Source organism: Manacus candei, unplaced genomic scaffold (genome assembly GCF_025592945.1).
Source record: "Manacus candei isolate 608988 ecotype Guabito, Panama unplaced genomic scaffold, ASM2559294v1 h1tg000093l, whole genome shotgun sequence".
Classification (NCBI taxonomy): domain Eukaryota; kingdom Metazoa; phylum Chordata; class Aves; order Passeriformes; family Pipridae; genus Manacus; species Manacus candei.
In genome coordinates, this window is record NW_026138141.1 from 351,427 (window position 1) to 370,772 (window position 19,346).

A 19,346-nucleotide genomic window follows, 5' to 3' on the forward strand; every position below is an offset into this window, starting at 1 on the left:
AGGAAATCAGCCGTACATCAGATCTCAGTGGGACAAGGCGGTCACGCTGCCCCGGTACCAGAGCACCGGCTGCCGGCCGTGCTCCCATGTGTCATCTCCTCTGTGACGAGCGGCCCGCGTACGAGCGGGGCTCCCACGGGCTCAGCCCTGCCCGTGGAGCCCGGGCTCCCTTCCCTGCTCCCACGGCGGAGCACGGTGGGCGCGGCAGCTGCTGGGGAAACACCGCTCCCCTGGGGCGCCGTCCAGCGCTCTGGGGGAGCCGCGAGCAGCCCGTTCTCGCACTCCTCGCCCCCCACCCCTCGGGGGCACAGGCGGCTCCGGCCGGGGGGGCGCGGAGCTCTCGGACAGGTGCCCGCTCCGCGCCCGGCTCCGCCCGCCTCGGCCCGGCCCGGCCCCGTTCAACCTGCCCCGGGCGGCGCGGCCAATGGCGCGCGAGGGCGGGGAGCGGCGGCGGGAGCTGCCCGGGCCGCCCCCGCCCTCCGCGGCGAAACTCGGCGGGAGCGCCGCGGGCACGGACACGGCGCCCGCTCCCCGCACGGCTCCGCACCGCCCCGCACACCGCCGGCCGGCGGGACGGGGATGATCCGCGGCCACCGCGCTGCCTCGGCACCTTCTCAGGCCGCCCCCTCGGGCACCCCCGCACGCCCGCGCAGGGCCGCCCCAGCGCGGCGCTGAGCGCTGCCCGGCGTCGGAGTGAGAGGCGGGGAGGCGACTCCGCTCGGCCCCGCTCGGCTCGGGACCCGATCCCCGATCCCCCTCCGGGCTGGGCGCGGAGCTGCGGCAGGAACAGGCAGCCACGACTCCCCCGGCTGCGGTCGGTGGCTCCCGGACGGTACCCCTCTTCGGCCCCTTTTTAGGACTTTTTTTTCTTTCTTTCCTTAACTGAAACACGCCACTTTTTTTTTTTTTTAAACTTCTTGCTCATTTGAATTTTTACTTTCTCACTAAACAACCCCCGTCCCCTCCTTCCTCATCCTTTCCTTTTCGGAGCCGACCGTGCCGTCTCTGGACTCGCCGCCTGCAGTGTGAGCATCATGTCATTCGACTCCACCATCATGTCACCTGCGAACGGCTCCGCCAACGGGACCGCCAGCGGGGCCGAGGGCGGGAAGCCCCCCACCATCCCCACCGTCATGTTCATCTTCGGCGTGGTGGGCAACCTCATAGCCATCGTGGTGCTCTGCAAGTCCAGGAAGGAGCAGAAGGAGACCACTTTCTACACGCTGGTCTGTGGGCTGGCTGTCACCGATCTCTTGGGGACCTGCCTGGTGAGTCCAGTCACGATTGCCACTTACCTGCAGAACCGCTGGCCAGGAGGACCTGCTCTGTGTGAGTACAGCTCCTTCATCCTCCTCTTCTTTGGACTCTCTGGCCTCAGCATTATCTGTGCCATGTCTATAGAGAGATACCTGGCCATTAACCATGCCTATTTCTACAACCATTACGTGGACAAGAAGCTGGCAGGGCTCACACTCTTTGCCATCTACGCTTCCAACGTGCTGTTCTGCGCCCTCCCCAGCATGGGGCTCGGCAAATCTACCATGCAGTACCCTTACACTTGGTGTTTCATAGACTGGCGAACAAAGGAGGCCACCCATGCAGCATATTCCTACATGTATGCAGGCTTCAGCTCCTTTCTGATCATGGTGACTGTGATCTGCAACATCCTGGTGTGCGTGGCCCTCATTCGCATGCACCGCCAGTTCATGAGACGCACGTCCCTGGGGACAGACACCACCTCCAGCCGTTTATCTGACTTTCGCAGACGCCGGAGCTTCCGTCGGATGGCCGGAGCAGAGATCCAGATGGTCATTCTGCTCATTGCCACTTCCCTGGTGGTGGTGATCTGCTCCATTCCTCTGGTGGTGAGTAACATCATGCAGCCTTACTTCTGTTCCATCAAACAGATGCAAAGTCTTTTTTCCTTCTAGTCTGTGCTTGTAGGACAGATTCCTATTTAGCCAGTGTCACAAAGGGTTATAATAACTCAAAGACTGTTAACATGTGCGCAATGAGAGAAAGTTGAGTAGATTTATATTTACACAAAAAGAAACATGCTTATCCTAAGTCCTGGACTCCTTTGGTTGGTTAAAATAGAGTGCCAAAAATTCTCAATGATTGTTCTGCCGTTCAACTGGAATTCACATAGCAAAAATCCTAGTGAGAGCTAAAGGCATTTTAAAGTTCACCTGCAAAATTAATTTGTGATGAGTGAGGTTTGGGTCTGGCCTGCATTTCTAGATGTTTGGTGTGTTTCAAATTTGTGCATACTGCTGCTGAACAGGAAAGTATATGCTGTACAGCGATCCTTGATGTGCAGAGGGAAGACAGGGTTGTGTTCACCTAGCACCAGCAACGTTCAGAGTGCCTGACAACCAAAACCTGAGCTAAGCTTCCCTTCCTCAGGGAGTCGTGCATGATCTCTGAGGTAGATCCCACACAGACATCCCTCCAGGAGCTCCCCACACAGTGGGAGGAGTAAACTCATTGGAACCACCTGTTGGAGTATTGCTCAGTTAAAAGTGTGGAGGAATCTGGCCCACATAAACTTCAAGATCATACTGAAATGTCAAATAACATTACCACTAACCATTTGTTAATTTTCTGAAAAGGCTGATATAATTAGTGTCATTAAATCGAACACTCGGAATCCACATTTTTCTGTTCCTCCACCTTATCTCCAAGAAAGACAAACCCCAATGAAACCCACCAGCTGGAGGCTCAGTTCTTGTTTGGCAGGCACCATAATAAAGCTTGGCAAACCTCTGTCCTCCTCTGGCTCAGAGACATTAAACAACTAGCTGTCTTGCCTTATTTGCCATGTTCCAAAACACAGTAGGGACCCATGCAGTGGTTGTCAGACAGAAGGGTGTTTTGGGAAGGATTGTTTTAAGGTGGTTTATCATCAGTAGGGTGATCCCTCTGTCACAGAGGGGGTACAATGTATGTCAAATACAGCTGGCCAGCTGGGGATGCAAAACAGTGTAAGAAAGTTTAGAGAAGGGCATGTGAACAGGACTCAGCTGTCAGGGAGTCCGTCCCCCTCGGCTCAGAGGAGCTGTAATCACAAGGGTTGGGCCAGTTTTGCCACATTACTAACATAAACAGGAGCTAGTGAAGTGTAGCTGTGCTGGAGCACCAGTGCCCCGGCTGCCGGCTCCTGTTCTTCGGCGTTGTCACTTTGCCGCGGCATGACCGAGCACAGTGCCTATGTGCTCCTTGCTTGACATCTGATGGATGTCGAGAGGTGCTGCCGCAGCTGCAAACAGGGTGTCCCTGGGAGGAGCACACGCGTTAGACAGCCTGCCCCGCAGTCCAGCTCCAGAAACTGCGGGAGTGAGCTGACTGGCTGCAGGGGGATGCATCAGGTGGCCGAAACACCGACAGTAGCGAGGGGTGACTACTTAATTTGATTAACTTAGCATGAAAACAGCTACTTCACAAAAGGAACGATACTGCATTTTCAAGAGGTGCTGGTAAATGCAGGGAATAGGTTCTGTGAATTAAATACAGTGTTGCAACAGGATAGATAGACTTCAGCAGTTTCAGAAAAAAGCCAAACTTTATCCTGTGGCAAAGCAGCTAGAGGAAGGCTGAGGAGACTGGATGTGAAATGGAAAAAGAAATTGTTTATATCCATTTGGACCTAGGCAGTCTTTCACATAAACCTAAAAAAAAAGGGGGAAAAATCAAGAGGTAGGGGTTACCAGAAAGGGAACTGGATCGTTGAGAGTTAAAATTAATGAACCTGGATGGGGCAATAGGTTTATTATTTAAACGGTAGCTACTGAAAAACTTGCATATAGCAGAAGTATGTGAAGGTGCAGGTGATAAAGGTGTGTAGTTCTCCCAGACCTTGATTTCACTTCTTACAAAGGCACAGCGTTACCTTGGGAGTGTTCACATAAGTTAGATTTTCCCTGCTAAACCAGCACATATTTTCTATATCTGAAATGAGGTAAGAGACTCTAATTTCACTTAAATGTATGACTAAAAATAAAAGGAACCTTTCTCTAAAAAAAACCCAACTAAATAACCACATAGATACACATCATCAAAGTGTCCAGTGTGGTTAAATTTCTTCATTGTTAAGTAGATTTTTTAAGTCATTTGCCTCCCTCTGTGGGAATAAGCCACAGCCACATGTGCTTCTTTGTGCCATGATGTACTGCCATGCATGACACTGTGTTAAGCCCTCTGGGTATATGTACACTGAGGTTAAGAATGGGGAAACTCTAAGAAGTGACACTTTTATGCTATAAATCCCGGGAACGAGCCACTAGCAGAAATATGTAAATTACTAAGATATAGACTTACATTTTCATGACTCAGAGGAGTTTTAGAAAGTCCTCACTGACTGAGAGGCTCACCTATAACAGGTCAGCCTGGCAGTCATCAAGACTATACAGATGGTGAAGTGGTGGTGCCAGCATGATTCAGACACACAGAGCGGGCTCAGAGGGTGCTTTGTGACTGAAGTTTTCTGGGGAGCTGACTTCCTGCTGATGATTTCAGCTGAATAAACCACCAGTTAAGTCAGAGCAAAGCAACTGCTGAAAGAGACACATAAACCTCTAACATTTTAGAATGAACATTTTCACAAGACAATAAGATAGCAGATACTTATGGTTTGACAAAAAAAAAAAACCTCAGGTCTTGAAATATTAAATAGCCTTGAAATAACTGAGTCACGGAGAACAGCAGTTTTTAATAATGAAATGCTTCAGCACATAGTTCACAAGTAGGGTTGTTTAGTGTTTTAGTGACTTACTCATAAAATCAGCAAAATTTTACAGTAACAAGTGCTGTAACAAGATCATGGGGGATTATGTAAAATGATGCATGAATTTGACAGAACTGGGAGCTGATCAAATTTATCAGAGAAGTTAAATGAAAAAAATTGTGAAAGGAAACTTCTGATATAACATAGTGTGTCCTCAGTGTGCAGAAAGCAGTCTGAAAGACACAAATCTGACAGTTGTTTAAAAATTAAATAAGAAAAATTCATAGCTTTTGGGCTGACTCTTATCTCCACACTGGTTATGTCATCTCTTAAAATATTTTGAGTTTTTAGAAATTAGAATTGGACAGTGTAAAATGTAGGGAATAAGATATATTAGGAGGGATTTTGTCAAGGAGAGAGTAGCCTTTTAAAGAACACTAAACTCTTTCAAAAGTAAATAGGCACACACTACTCAAAGTCTGTAATTCTGTCCAGCAGTTTGTCAAATACTCTTAAAATTTTTAAGTGCGAGGTCTTTTTCTCATCCTGACCATTGAACATTGTTGTTAAATTATGATGAAAAATAAAATGTAATGTTTCAGGGTGTACATCTTGTTGATTGCCTGAAATAATCAGGAGTTTCTAACTTGATGTTTAATTGAACTAAAAGTGGATTTTCTTTTGGCTTGGCTGCTTTCAACTTTTTAATATCAGGCACTGTCTGCAGTGTCAGACTGCAGGGTGTCAGACATTATTTTTTAGTAGTGGAGTATCCACCAAGCAGACACTAAGCCCTTGAAGGGCAAAGGTTATTGGCTTATGGAGCTGAAAAACTTGTTCCTGCTTACTGCCATATACGTTTTTTAAATTTATCTTATCAGCATGTGGGGAGATTTTGAGGGCAGGTAGGAGCTGTGAAGACAATTACTAGTGTGACTGTAACTATAAAAGTCACTTTATAATGCTTCATAGGATTAGAAATCATGAATTCCATCTGTAGTTAGTAAAAAAGAAAAGCACAAACAGCACGCAGAACTTTGATCCCACGAGTACCTATCATGAGCATAAACTCAACGTACCTTAGAGCTATGTGCTTCTTAATTGCAAACAAACTGCTCATACTTTTAATAAGATACATTGTCTGGATTCTACCGTTACAAAGCTAACACACAAAACTCATTCTTTAGAGATCTGAATTGTTCTGGCTTCCTTCTTTCTTCAATTAGAATTTCAAATTGCACAAATTCAAGCATTGGATTAGATAACTTAGTGGATTCCACTTACTTGGCACTTGCTCAGCAGATGCAAGGCAGTATCTTTTATCATGTTACCTCCTGCAGCAGAGGACTTTTAGCTGAAACAGGGTACCTTGCTTGCTGTTCTTTTATATGATACGTTAGTAAATGTTGTTTCACCAATAAGTGAAGAAGGATAGAACTGACATTCCAACACAGATAAATTTCTACCTTATTGTGCTTAAGATGTAACCCCAGCCACAGGTCTGAATTGATACATGTATATGACATTCTGGGGAGCTTCTAATAAGATCTATGGGACCTTTGTGGGAAGTAGAAACAGTTTTGTACAGTCAGAATTTCCACTGAATAGGTCCACTCTATGAATGTTTAACCTATACATGCTGTGTATCAGTCAAAAGGAAATAAAGCATGCAGAGATAGCATAAAGCAAACTGCACTGTACCATCAGCAATAGTCCTTTTCAGCCACAGAACCACCACTTGAAGACATTTTCGCCTTTCCACAAAGTCTGCCAGGTAGAGAGAGAAAGGTGGAACAGGTACCTTAGTTTCACGTGCTGCTTATCAAAAGAACAATCCGACTATTAAATCACTGACGTGTAACTATAGCTGCAAGTTAAAAAAAAAAAAAATAAAAAATCACGTCTCCGAGTTGAACTGTGTATTACCTCTGTTCTCTTCAAAGTGTGCCTTCTGGTTGTCTGACCCGGGTGGGTTTGTCAGCGGACATCCCTCCCTGCGCACGTCTCCTGTCCCCAGCCGTGGCTGCGTGGGGCTGTGTGAGCTGCTGGCAGGGAGGGTCCCCGCCGTGGGGCACGCACCTGCCCTGTGCTCAGCGCCTCAAATACACACGGACCGCCGGCATCCACAGGATGCGGGGTGCCTCCGCCTGCACGAGGGGTCTGCGGTGCGGGGCAGGGAAAGGGGCGTTTGGGGAAGCAGTGAGATGTAGGTGCAGGTTGGATGCCCCCCCATCCCCCCGGGGACACCCGGCCTGGGCGCGATTATATATGTGACCTGCATATAGTTGTATGTTATAAATACATATATATACATGCACTTTATACATCCATGTAATACATATTAGGTATATATTTTATATATACACACACACGTATACTGCACATCCATATACAGTCCCCTCGGGCGGGGCAGCGGTGCCACCTCGCGGTGAGCCCGGGAACGGCACCGCCCGGCCCGCGGCGGGACGGGACCCCCTCCATCCCTAATTATGGACTTTTTTAAGGAATCATCAACGAATAACAGCGAAACTGCAGGTATTTAAAAATCCCGGCTACTGGAGAGGCTCGCCTTCTCTTAGCCATGGAACCACATAGCGACACAACATCGCAAAGGACGCTATTTATTTTAGAAGAATTTATTTCTAAGCTATTTATTTTAAAAGAATTTATTTATAAACCATTTATTCGTTGTTTATTTATAACATAAGTAGCGAAAATTATTTATAAAACAAGTAGGTTAAATTTAAATGTGTATAAATACATTTATTTATAAAATAAATGGTTGAAAAAAGAAAAATATTAAAAATAATAGGAAAGTGCTTAATAAAAGGGAAAAAAAGCCGTAAAAATAAGTTCATTATGCATAGGAATACTCTTTGAAGTACCTGAATGGCACATTTGGCTTAAGAGAGAAATAAGGTCAGGAAATTAGTTGTCAGAAAGACATCTGCTGTGTTAGAAATCATAAAAAGTAATGAGAACTGGGATCACTATACTGCTGTTTAAATTCAAGATTTTCCCATATTTTGAATTCACTAGTTTACCCATCATCCTAGAGAAAAGTGCTGAGAAAGAAAATACAGTCAACCATCAATTTGACAGACTGTTTGAGAGAGGCTGTATGCACAGGGCTTCCACAGAGGGACGTTGTGTTATTCTAAACATACTTCATTGATAGCTTTGGAGCACACTCCGTCTCTGCATCTCTGAATCCTGACAAGGCTGAATGCCACCACATTGCCCTCTTCCAGGAAGATTTCTCAAGTATTGTGAAATTTTTCATCAGACTTGGATGGCTTCACATGCAGGACTTCTAATAAAAATTACCCAAGAGGGCTGTCCTAGTTTGGCTTATTTATTTTAATGCTTGCTTGCTTCCTTGTCTGTAACCTCCTAGCTAGGCAAGACTTGATTCATTTCAGGAGTAAAGGATGAGATTCTAAAACCTCATCATTTTGCTATTGGATTTTTATTGTATCAGATAAAAATATAATTATTTATTTTGACTTACCTTAGGGAATCTGAAGAAAATAGAATCTTCACTATTCACTTTTCAGTGGCTTTCCTAGGCCTTCCTGTAATTGGACATTGCACAGTTTTGCTAAAATGGAGAACAGCTATTAGAGACTGATCAACATAACCAACTCCTGTGATGCCATTCTCCTTAGTGACACTAGAAAGATGATATCCAAGAAACTGAACTGTGCCAAACTCATAGTACCATTTACAAAAGTGGCTTCCAAACAAGGAAAGGGACCAGTTGAAGAAGCAGCTAGATGAATAAGCTGAAGAAGACATTTCTGCGTAGAAGAAAGGATCCTTTAGTTTAAATTTTGTGCATGATAAACTAAAATTGCTAATTAAATAGTCACTTCACACAGCAACTTCAACGTCTTAAATTCTTGACCTCTTCTTCAGTATGTTTGTAGGTAAAACCAAAATGCTGGCTTGTGTAGGAGAACTTTTCTTTTTCTTCCCTCCCTTCTTTTTTTACATTTTTTTTTTTCCAAACCATGCTGCAGCAAGCGAACATTTCAGGTTATATAAACAATTCCAGTAAGGACAGGTGCCAGGAAAATGCATTTCTAAACTCGGGAATCAACAACTCTGGCCTTGTTTCCAGAGTCTTGTGTACTTGGATTATCATCTGTGCTTGAGTTCATTTCTAAGTGATTATTAGGCCTTTGCTAGAGGAACCGATCGGGTCTCCCCAGTCAGTTACCTCGTTGCAGGCAGCATAAGACTCAGGGTGTACCAAGGAGGCAGGATACAAGTCTACATCTTTGTTCATGGGAATTTTTAGAAACATCAGCCAAAAGCTGGAGGTTCAGGGATTAATTATGAGGCAAAAAAAGAGAAAAATCCAGTCCTTTCCTACATGTAACATAGGTGGCCAATTCTCATCTGTCTGATTTTTTTTTGCTATTTCGAAAAATGAACTCAGGGCCGCCAGTCTGATATGCCTGACCTTGCCAGCCTCTTCTTCTGTCATAGCTTGCAGCAGCAAATGTAGATCTCTGCTTTGAAATGTAAACTTTACTTTCTTGATGCAATTGTGTAACTGTCTTCCTTTTCCCTCATGTCCTGGGTAGGTCCGTGTCTTCGTGAACCAGCTGTACCAGCCGGCACCAGTGAAGGATGTCAGGCAAAACCCTGACCTGCAAGCCATCCGCATCGCCTCAGTGAACCCCATTTTGGACCCATGGGTCTACATCCTCCTCCGCAAGACTGTGCTCAGCAAAGCCATTGAGAAGATCAAGTGCCTCTTCTGCCGCATTGGAGGGGCTCGGAGGCAGCGCTCAGGGGGCAACTTCAACTGCGTGGATGGGCGCAGGACCTCCTCTGCCATGTCAAGTCAGTCACCCTCATTCATCTCCCGTGAGCTGAGGGAGATCAGCAGCACCTCCCAAACACTGCTCTACCCCCCGGAGTTAAGTGAAAGCAGCATCGGGGGCCACGTGCTGCTCCCAGGTCCCAGCGCCAGCTTGGCCCAGTCCGACACCACATCTGTAAGGACACTGCGCAGCTCCGAGACCTCGGACTCCTCACAGGGACAGGACTCCGAGAGTGTCCTCCTGGTGAATGAAATCAAGTCTGGTGGCGGGGCCAGCTCCACATCCAAAAGTGGCCCTCTCCAGGTCACCTTCCCCACAGAGACATTGAATTTATCAGAAAAGTGCATCTAGATTGCCATGAAAGGCATCAACCCTGGGGATACTTCCTGGTACATTGGAAAAACTGGTGCAATAGATAGGTGTTCTGCCTATTCATGGGAAGAGGGGTTCAGCTGTGCTTCAAAGGGCTATTTTTCTCTTGCTGTGCGATGGGTACATTTCTTTTAGACTACTGAGGACTGTGTGGAACAGACATTGCACTTGGGCCCTGCCATCAGAAATGGTACAGTGCAGGTCTGCTGGGACTGGAAACATAAATGGTCTGGTCTTGTTGTGAGACACAGGAGAGCTACAGGGCCTCTGGAAATAAAAAGACCCACCACTTGCTTTTTTCTTTTCTTTTTTCCTTTTCCAAGTCTAGTGGAACTGTGTTTTCTCTCCCCATGGTTGCTCAGCTATCAAGAGTTTAAGCTTCTGGTACTAGAGCTGAATGTCAGGCAGCTGCTAGGAACTGGACATAGCTACTCTGAGAGCTGCCTGGGGTAGGATTTTATTTTAAAGTGTCTCACTAAAGCATGAAAATGTGAATTTTTATCATTGTATATATATCAGGATTGAAAATATTTAAAAGTCTATTCTTCTCTATGAGAAGGTTTGTTATTAATACAAGGTATATAGAAACAATTGCCAGCCTTCTCTTCCCTCAGTATTTCCTGCTGATAAGACATTCTTGGATTAGATTTGTTGTCCATGCTAGATTCACAGCTGATGATGTAAATTATCTAGCTGAGAATACATAAGCACTTTCTGAGTGAAATGGGAATATATGCATTTTTAAGAGAGAAAAAGAAAACACATCCTTTCAGTTAAGAATATTAGTTTTCAGTATATGTATATACTAAAAAAACCAAATTTTATTTATATTCTGAGAATGTTTCTCTGTATAACACGTGCGCGCCTCTCCGAGTACTTTGGCTCCCAGTCTGCACACTTTGGGCACACACTTAACAACGCCCATGAGAGTAGTCCCTCTCTTGCCAGGGAGACTCCCTACATGTAAAGCTAAGGACATATAGAAATGCTTTCAATATCAGGGCCCAAAACTTTCAACTCCTGGTTAATAGTCATAATATTCACTTTAGTTAAAGCATCACTGATGTAATAAAGGTATTTTTTCATAACATTTATCATTTTACTTTAAATAGTAAATAGAATTTTATGACTGTGTAATCTGATACTCCATCAAATAAATGTACAAAACCATGGAAGCAGAATCTTCATTTAAAGTATAGATTATATAGAACTATATCTTGGTCTTGAACACCTTGAAAAGCATTTGTTGCTAGAGTTTTTATGGCAAACACATCACCAAAACCAGCTGTTAACCACTGACAAAAAGAAGTTTTGTGTTTTATGTTGTAAGGGTTAGATCTTGTTCCAGAAACACTGTGTATCAAAATAATTCTGTACAGATATCTGGAGGATGTTTTGTCAAATACTAAGCATGTTATGCTGCTTAAAGTGTTTTCATGTGAATGCTATATTGTAATGAAAATCTTGAGCCTTATGTTGATATGTTTAAGCAGTTGTACTGACCAAAGTAATTTTGGGGATCACAATTAAATGGAAATGTTCTGCTTGATCTCAGATGTTTACATGAGTCTGCCATTCAGTGCCAAGTCCTCACCTTAACAAGCCTCCCATCTTGGAATGCTCTGTGCTCAGTTACTGCCAAAACATACTTTGTCCTGTAAGTTTCCAAAACACCACAGCATGATCACCATCAGCAAGAGGTAGCCATCTTCAGAAATGTTCCCAAGAACACTGATATAGAGCCATGAAAAATCTTTAAGTAAGCAAACAAAGAAAGACATCGTCCTTTACCGGGGGAGCAGATGAGCTTATTTGCCTTCAGAAAGTGAAGTTAAATCTCTACACAAATATTTGCAGCAAAAGCCAGTTTTCCACCAGTTAAGCTGGAGAACAGATTACCCAAGTTCCTACTGCAGTTACAGATAAAGATCTGCCTCAATCTTTGCAATTAAACCACTTAACTATGGTCTGTTGCTTACTAGTTACCAACAAATAGAATAGACTCGCCATACTTCCCAAGACAGGAAATAGCACCTGGCAGACCAGGAAGGTGGGACTGCTACCTGCAGCTAACACCACATGTACCAATATGGGACCACACCTTTGCAGCTGGCCCAAAGCAGCACACCAGTGTTATTGGTACTGTATGCAATGACAGAATTAAATCTACAGTGTATAATTAGTTTTTAAATAAGCAAGGGTTTATTATTTTTATTTTTTTTAATTATTTCATTAGTATGATTTTATTATTCTTTATCATCATTACTGATGAGAAATACATGTGGTGTGAAAAGAGCTTCAGGGAAACGTAGACCATCTGAAGCAGCTGACCTTCTAACTTCCCTCAGCAAACATATATGATAACCCTGAGGTGTTCCTCCTGCCCACAGCATTCTGGGTGTGTCAAGTAGTGGACTGGATTCGCAGAACACATCATCAACACAAATCCATGATTCCCAACCAGCCCACAGATTACAAAGTCTCCTGAGCAATACTAGAATTGCCACAGCTCCATGGCAGTGCACAAAGGCAAAATGGGAGCACCTCGGCTGCCAGTGCAAACACAGATGGCTGTTCAGGAGCAGTCCGGCTAAAGGACTGGGCAAGCATGCCTTTTTTTAGGGTGACAAGAATATTACACCTCTCTCACCTCACCCACAGTCCGCTCAGGTTTAGCACCTTCCTTCAATGCTGACCACAAACACATTGCTGAATTATATTTCTCAGTCTCCCTGAGCACAGCAAGTCTCATAAAATAAAGCTTCAAGTTTGTAGAGTATAATTTGCCAAATGGAGGTTATTTTCGTCCAAGGTATTATGAGTAGTTTCCACATATTCAAAAGGGCTTCCCTTCTCACACACAGTTGCTCCCCTACATTCCCAACCCCCAGAGATCCATATTCCCTCAGAATGGCCTTTCACATCTGCATCCACCTTCACCACTCTGTGTTCACAGAAAATGCACTGATTTACCATTCAAAATCTCCTCATACCAAACTTGTATCTGACTCCACCCTGCTAGTCCTGTGACTGGCACACCCCCTCCCTCACTTCCAGCAGCCTGTCCTGCCCACACATCCCAACCACTTCACCAAACCTTTTCCATTCAGAGGCATTGCTAGACCTCTTGACCCTGCTACCACGCCCCAAGCCCCAGCCCTAACTCAATTTAAGCCCCTGTTTTGTGGCATAGCTTGGAGGATCCTCCCACTACAGGTAGGATGAGAGCCAGAATCTGTACAAGACAGTGGTTTCTGTGACAATCTGTGCATTAATTTGAATCTTTGATCACTAAGTTAGCCTTATGAATGATTTAGGGTGTAGGATATACTGTGAGAGGACTTGGACTCTAAGGGTGGGCTCCAGGATCCTGCTTTAAATCAAGCATATACATTCCTGCAGTCTGCAAGACCAGCACTACCTGACTCAAACTGGCACTACAGGCGCAGTGCCAGTGCACTAACAAGATCAATGTAATCTGCCATCTCCAAATGGCACCAGCCAGCATCCTAAACAGAGAAGCTTTTGAAAGTTTTTAGTTCTGCTCCTTGACAAAACAACAAACCTATTCTACCTAAGGCAGATTTACCATTAGAGCTACTAATTATGACCAGGCCCTTCCACTCCCAGGCCTTGGTCTAGATCTGGATCTACTGGATCTGGAAACCAACTGAAGTCTTAATTTCCTGCTTTGTGAACCCAAAGTCAACTCAATCCCCAGACCTAATTTTTCTCATTGCTCATTTATCCTCTACAACCCCTAGAGCTCCTAGCCTTGCGACTCTTAAAAAATCAGCCCTCAAAACGAGGCCAGCAGGACCAAGCAGTCATCCATTCCCAGCAGCTCCTCCCGGTTCTGAACTAGCCTTCCCTGGAGATACCATAGCCCAAGGCCTCCAGCCCATCTGAGAACACAATGTTAACATGATACTAACTTAAAAGAAACACATGGTGCCTGCAACCTGCCAACAAACCAAGCCCACATGCTTCTGCTTTCCTGTGCCCCAGTCCTAGCTGTGGTCATTATAGTATTATAGCTACTATAATGCCTCAAAATAAGTTAAGACAGCACTTGCCCTCAACACAAGTTTTTTACCTCCTTCCCCTTGTTTTTAGGATTGAGAGGACCTTGTATGGCCAGGCAAGTTTCCAGAGTTACCTCTCTGATGTTGATCCCCAACACCAACAGATATTCAGACAACTTCACACAACTTTCAGAAATTAGAAGAGTATATCACTAGATTTGCTTTTTTCCTCCTCCATGATTACTTTTAACACCCAGTATCTCGTGGTATTATCAAATTAAAGAGTCACTGTTGTGTTATCTGATCCATACTTTTTTGTTTACCCTCTAGTATTGTCAAAAAGGATTTATTCTCTCTCAGTATAATCTATCTTTAAGTTTTTATGAAATACTTACCTCCCTCTATAAGACTGGAACTCACATGCCCAGTTTCAGCATTTGAAGTTAACTGCCAGTCAGTCAATCTGAACTTCCCTTGTAGTCAGGGGAAATAATTAGGCACCTTGGGAGGCTGATTCAACTAATTCTAAGATACTTATCTAACACAAGGCATATGAATAGCCCTGTGAGGCTGTGTATTTCTTTCCACTGGATATAAAGGGACTCAAAGGGAAAAAAATACATTTAAAGGTTCAATTGTAGATTTTTAAATCAAGCAAATTAATCCACTTAACCTGCTGTTGTTGTTGTGCTTTCCTCTTTGACGACATTGCAACATTTGAGCATTTTAATGTATGATTCACATGGAAAGCAAACACATGGAAGCTACTGCAGTCACTGCCACTACTCAGGATGAAGAACAATAAAATAAATTCCTGATGTCAAAGGGGGAGTGTCACAGATACCCTATTTCAGATAACATCTCCTTTTGCTCCCCTGAAAGGCTTAAAAGCATCAAGTGAGGTGTCTTTAATTTTTTTTACTGTAACACATTAACGTGTTTCCCAGAGACAGAAGCCAATTATTAAATGAGGAGCATTCCAAAATGGGCAATAACACTTATTTTTGTTATAACCAAAAGAATAAACAGACATCACTAAGTAGCAGAGAAGTCAATATTTTAGTCAAACAGATCCAGAAAGTTCCATACATGCAAAACATAGCATACTGTACAAAAAAACAATGTCAAAATCATCAATTTTTGAACTTCTTCCCAGTTTGAGAATAACAGTGCCATGAGAACTTATCTGCTCTACAGTGCTCCACAAAATACCACAATTCTGACAATACCTAGAATTCATAACCTAATCTTATCAGAAGGAAAACACACTTTGGTGCAGGAGATGGAAAGAACCACCCCTGGAACCTGGTGCAGCGGTTTTGCCTGATGGTGTAGATGCACAGTCCTCTATTAGTTTGGCCCTGCAGTGCTGAAGTCAATAGGAACTTTGTGGATCATTTCAGTGGAAACAGATTCTGTGATAACACGAGCCTCTGAGAGGAGGGAAACTCCTTCCTTTATGAGTAAATACAGAACACTGATGCAAGTTTAAAGTGCAGAGAAAGAAAAGATGTGGTGGATATAGCTAAGCTCCTTCAAAATGAAAACATGGCCTAGAGTATCTCACAGATTTTTTTTCTAGCTGGAGAACATCTTGTCTTCGAAGAAATCTGTCCAAATCCTTCTCATGCTAACTCTTCTCATGACTGACTAGATTGTATAATTTAGGTTGATAGGAGAAATAAGATTAAAAAATCCTTCACCTGTAACAATTTAAACTGTCAAACCATATCTTAATCAAATGCCTATTCAATAAGCATTTAAAATCTATTTCTGTTGAATGAACAAATAAAAATGTAGGATGATGTTTTACATTTCTTAAAAAATTTTAGTCAATGTAATTGTAATTATTTTGAATACTCAGAAGATATTAAGAAGTGTAACTTTGTGTGTGCTTGTGCAAGCACATGCAGAGGGCATGGATGAAGAGAGAGACAAATTTATGAAATGGAAGAAGCAGATGCAGGTTATGGCTGAGGCAGCAGCCGAGAAGGACATGTTTTGAAGATACCCAGTATGGATTTGTGAAGATAGAGACTGTTGACTTAACAGAGACTGATTCAAGTTGTTAATACAAGTTAAATATTTATTATACCACAGTTTATACCAAATGGTATTGTAATTTTCCCCTCACGTTTATCCCCTATTTTTTGATTGGTTGTGAGTTGCTGCATTGCTGATACTCTCCTCATTGGCCCCCGCTATCCTCTGGTCCCTCCTTCCTCTCGCGATTGGTTGTTGTTCCTGCCTGTCCTATGCTCCTCCCCAATTTCTAGAATCTTCCCACATGACTCTATAAATAGAGCTAGCGCCCCAGAATAAAGTTGCGATAGCTTTGAGCTACCACTCTGTGCAAACCCCCTGGCTGTTGCGTCTTCCTTTCCTTGATGACTGCAGCGAGCACAGATCTAAAAATTCACACATACAAAAAAACATATTATTCAGGAAGAATCTTGTAAAAATTATTGAAAACTTAGTAAGTACAATATATGGCAATTAAGTTTTTGAAAGGGATAATTAATTTTTGCAAAGACTGTAAGTGCCCTCTTAAATAAAAATATTCTGATATCAGATATACTAAAGTATGATTTGAGATAATTTTTCTGCAATACATTTTCTATTGCAAAAACTACTGTGCTTCTCAAGCAACATTATTTTCTTTTAAAACATGTTATTTTAAAATTAGAAACCAGACTTGAAATAGGCAAAGATTTCAAAAGGTTTCACTCGTCTACAAAACTATTTTTCAAATGTCATCAAACAAAATATTATCTAAATCAAGTAAAAATGACATGTTCCCAATCCTGAATTATTCAGGAATTCCTCAGTTGACCATTTTTTCCAGTACAGTTAGGAGGCAACCATCTCTGCCATGTCTCCAAGACAATGAAATGAGAGTAATCTCAGCACAGAGCACATCAAAGCAACAGCCCGACTTACTTTCTCTGAACTGCCTGTGTGAGGAACCAACTGCCACCTTCCCCTAAAGAAAGATCAACACTGAAAAAATCTCCTATAGTATGCCTCTATGTTAACACCATGTGTGTGAATGCCCACCACAGCATCCAAAATCCAAAAAGGATGAAAAGTAATGCTGTCCTGAAAAACTGGTTCACTAAGAACATACTTTTAGTGGCAGGTCATAGGAATTAGGAAAAACAAATTTACTCCCTTTATCAGATTAACCTCACTAGGAAAGAAAAGGCTGAAACAATACACCTCAGCCATACCTACTTCCTACTCCCACCATTTTACTTTCGGTGATGTCTGCAGCACAGCACTCAAGATAAGGGAAGGTCAGTTTCAGTCTCAAAATGAATGTTCTTTCTTCTGGTGAAACATTTAGTATAAGTATGCATTCAGGGGCTTGTTTGCTATAGCATTTCCTTTCATCTAATCAGTGTTTAACCCATTCACCTATGAAAGCAACATAGAGGTTGCTACTTGATTTCATAAGACTACAAATCAGAAACCAAATCCGTCACACATACACATACATGCAAAATAATAATCCATCTCTGCTTCATAGGAAACTAACTCAAAGAAAAAGTAATCTTAATGCGAATAAAGACTGCTGATAACAGAAAACAGTTCAAACTTAGAGTGGAAGATAAATAATGTTAACTAATAATTATTGAAATAATTTTTTAAAATTCCTTTTTTTTTTTGTGCATGTTTTGGCTGGGATGGAGTTAATTTTCTTCATAGTGGCTAGTATGGAGCTGTGTTTTGGATTTGTGCTGGAAACAGTGTTGCTAACATAGGGCCTTTTTTCATTATCAGTGCTCACACAGTGTTGACATCTCTTCCTGCTCAACCCACTCGACCAGCAAGGATGCCGGGGTGCACAAGAAGTTGGGAGGGGACACAGCCAGAACAGCTGACCTCAACTAACCCCAGAGATATTCCATCCCAAATGTCACCATGCTCAACACATAGAACTGGAGGAAGATGGTGGTAGGGGAACGGAGGACATTCAGAGTGATGGTCTTTGTCTTCCCAATGTTTGTTACACATGATGGAGCCCTGCTTTCCTGGGGATAGCTGAGCAGTTGCCTGCCCTTGGGAAACAGTGGACGAATCCCTTGTTTTGCTTTGCTTTTATCGGCAGCTTAGGCTTTCCCTATTAAACTGTGTGTCAGCCCACAAGCTTTTTCCCTTTCACTCTTTCCCATTCCACTGGGGGGAGTGAGTGAGTGGCTGCATGGGGCTGAGCTGCCAGCTGGGGATAAACCATGACACTTTTACAGTTTAAATAAAAGCTTCCGAATTACTGGAAAAATGTAGACATTCACTTGTAAAATTATGAAATACATCAAGATGAAAGCAGCTGTTAGAACACAGTTAAGCATTTTAAGATTACATTTGTTCATAAGATTTTCAGAATCAGCTCTTGGCTTTCTTCTCCAAAAACGTGGGTGGAGCAACAACTCAGGTCATTGATTTTTTAATTTACAAAAGAAAACTAACTTCTATTCTTTAACTTTTGTAGGTTCTCCTACCACTAAAAGAAAACAAACAAACAAACACAAAGCAAGATAAACACAATAAATAACACTAGTTCTTAAAACAGGATGGCAACCCATGAGGCTGTCCTATCGGGCTCTGATGAAGAGGGTTTCATCAGGAGTTGTGGGACAATTGTCCTTCTCAGTAACAGTCTCTACTGTACCTGAAGCAGACACAATCACTACCGTTTTAGCTGCTGAAAGAGCTTTCTCCTTCTCTGCAATGGCAGCACATACTGCCACAATTTCATCACTTTCAAAGTCATAGTCAGGGATTGGTTCTTGTGCAAGCTCCTTTTCTTTCACTAGTGCTTGCACTGACTCAGTCTTTGTTGCCTTCTGCTGTTCATGTAGTTTTCTGGCCCAGGAAAGGTCCTCTTTCCATACTTCGGGGTTCATTGGAAAGATGTGTAAGGATACCTGGAAACTTCGGATTGCCTATAAACAGAAGAGGGAAGAAACAAGATTGGACACTCTAAAGTCTACCTATTTCATCATAAAAATTGACAACAACAAAAAAATTACATACATCATTCATTCAAAGACAAAAGCATTTTACTCCAAACTGTCTTTACTGAAGCAACCCTCCCTCAGCTTACATTCCATAGCAGCATCACTCCCAAACAACTGTGTCTGAAAGCATGAAAACACATAAACAAAACAGATACCTGGCAACAGGGGCACAAATAAAGAGTTCATGTATATGAAAAACAGTATTGTAATTAAAAAGGTAAAAGCAAAAATAATTTTTTGGTTTGATGGTTTTCTTTTCCACGTCTCTCTCATCATCAGATGTATGGAAAGGCAAAAGCAGATATGGTTTAAAGAAATATAGAAAAGGTATGACTGGAATTTAAAGTATCGCTAATATTGCTGCTTTTAA

At 42.9% G+C, this 19,346-nt stretch overlaps 2 protein-coding genes across 3 annotated transcripts in view; one reads left to right on the plus strand and one right to left on the minus strand.

Moving 5' to 3' along the window:
- Positions 1–501: 501 nt before the first annotated feature.
- PTGER4 (prostaglandin E receptor 4) lies at positions 502–11,479 on the plus strand. Its single transcript, XM_051768229.1, has 2 exons — positions 502–1,865; positions 9,316–11,479. The coding sequence occupies exons 1-2, from the start codon at positions 1,035–1,037 to the stop codon at positions 9,907–9,909; spliced, it is 1,425 nt and encodes a 474-aa protein (XP_051624189.1). The 5' UTR covers positions 502–1,034; the 3' UTR covers positions 9,910–11,479.
- Positions 11,480–14,995: 3,516 nt separating this feature from the next.
- The window catches only part of TTC33 (tetratricopeptide repeat domain 33), a 38,785-nt gene continuing 34,434 nt past the window's right edge, over positions 14,996–19,346 (minus strand). For both annotated transcript variants that reach the window (XM_051768245.1, XM_051768244.1), the window contains exon 5: positions 14,996–18,901. In XM_051768245.1, the coding sequence (XP_051624205.1) occupies positions 18,551–18,901 (351 nt within the window). In that variant the 3' untranslated portion in view covers positions 14,996–18,550. The remainder of the gene's footprint in view (positions 18,902–19,346) is intronic.

Excerpts from the sequence above, each read along its gene's own strand:
- PTGER4 (XM_051768229.1), top strand. The coding sequence starts at position 1,035 with ATGTCATTCGACTCCACCATCATGTCACCTGCGAACGGCTCCGCCAAC. Across the intron at positions 1,866-9,315 it reads TCTGCTCCATTCCTCTGGTG|GTCCGTGTCTTCGTGAACCA; the intron begins GTGAGTAACATC and ends TGTCCTGGGTAG.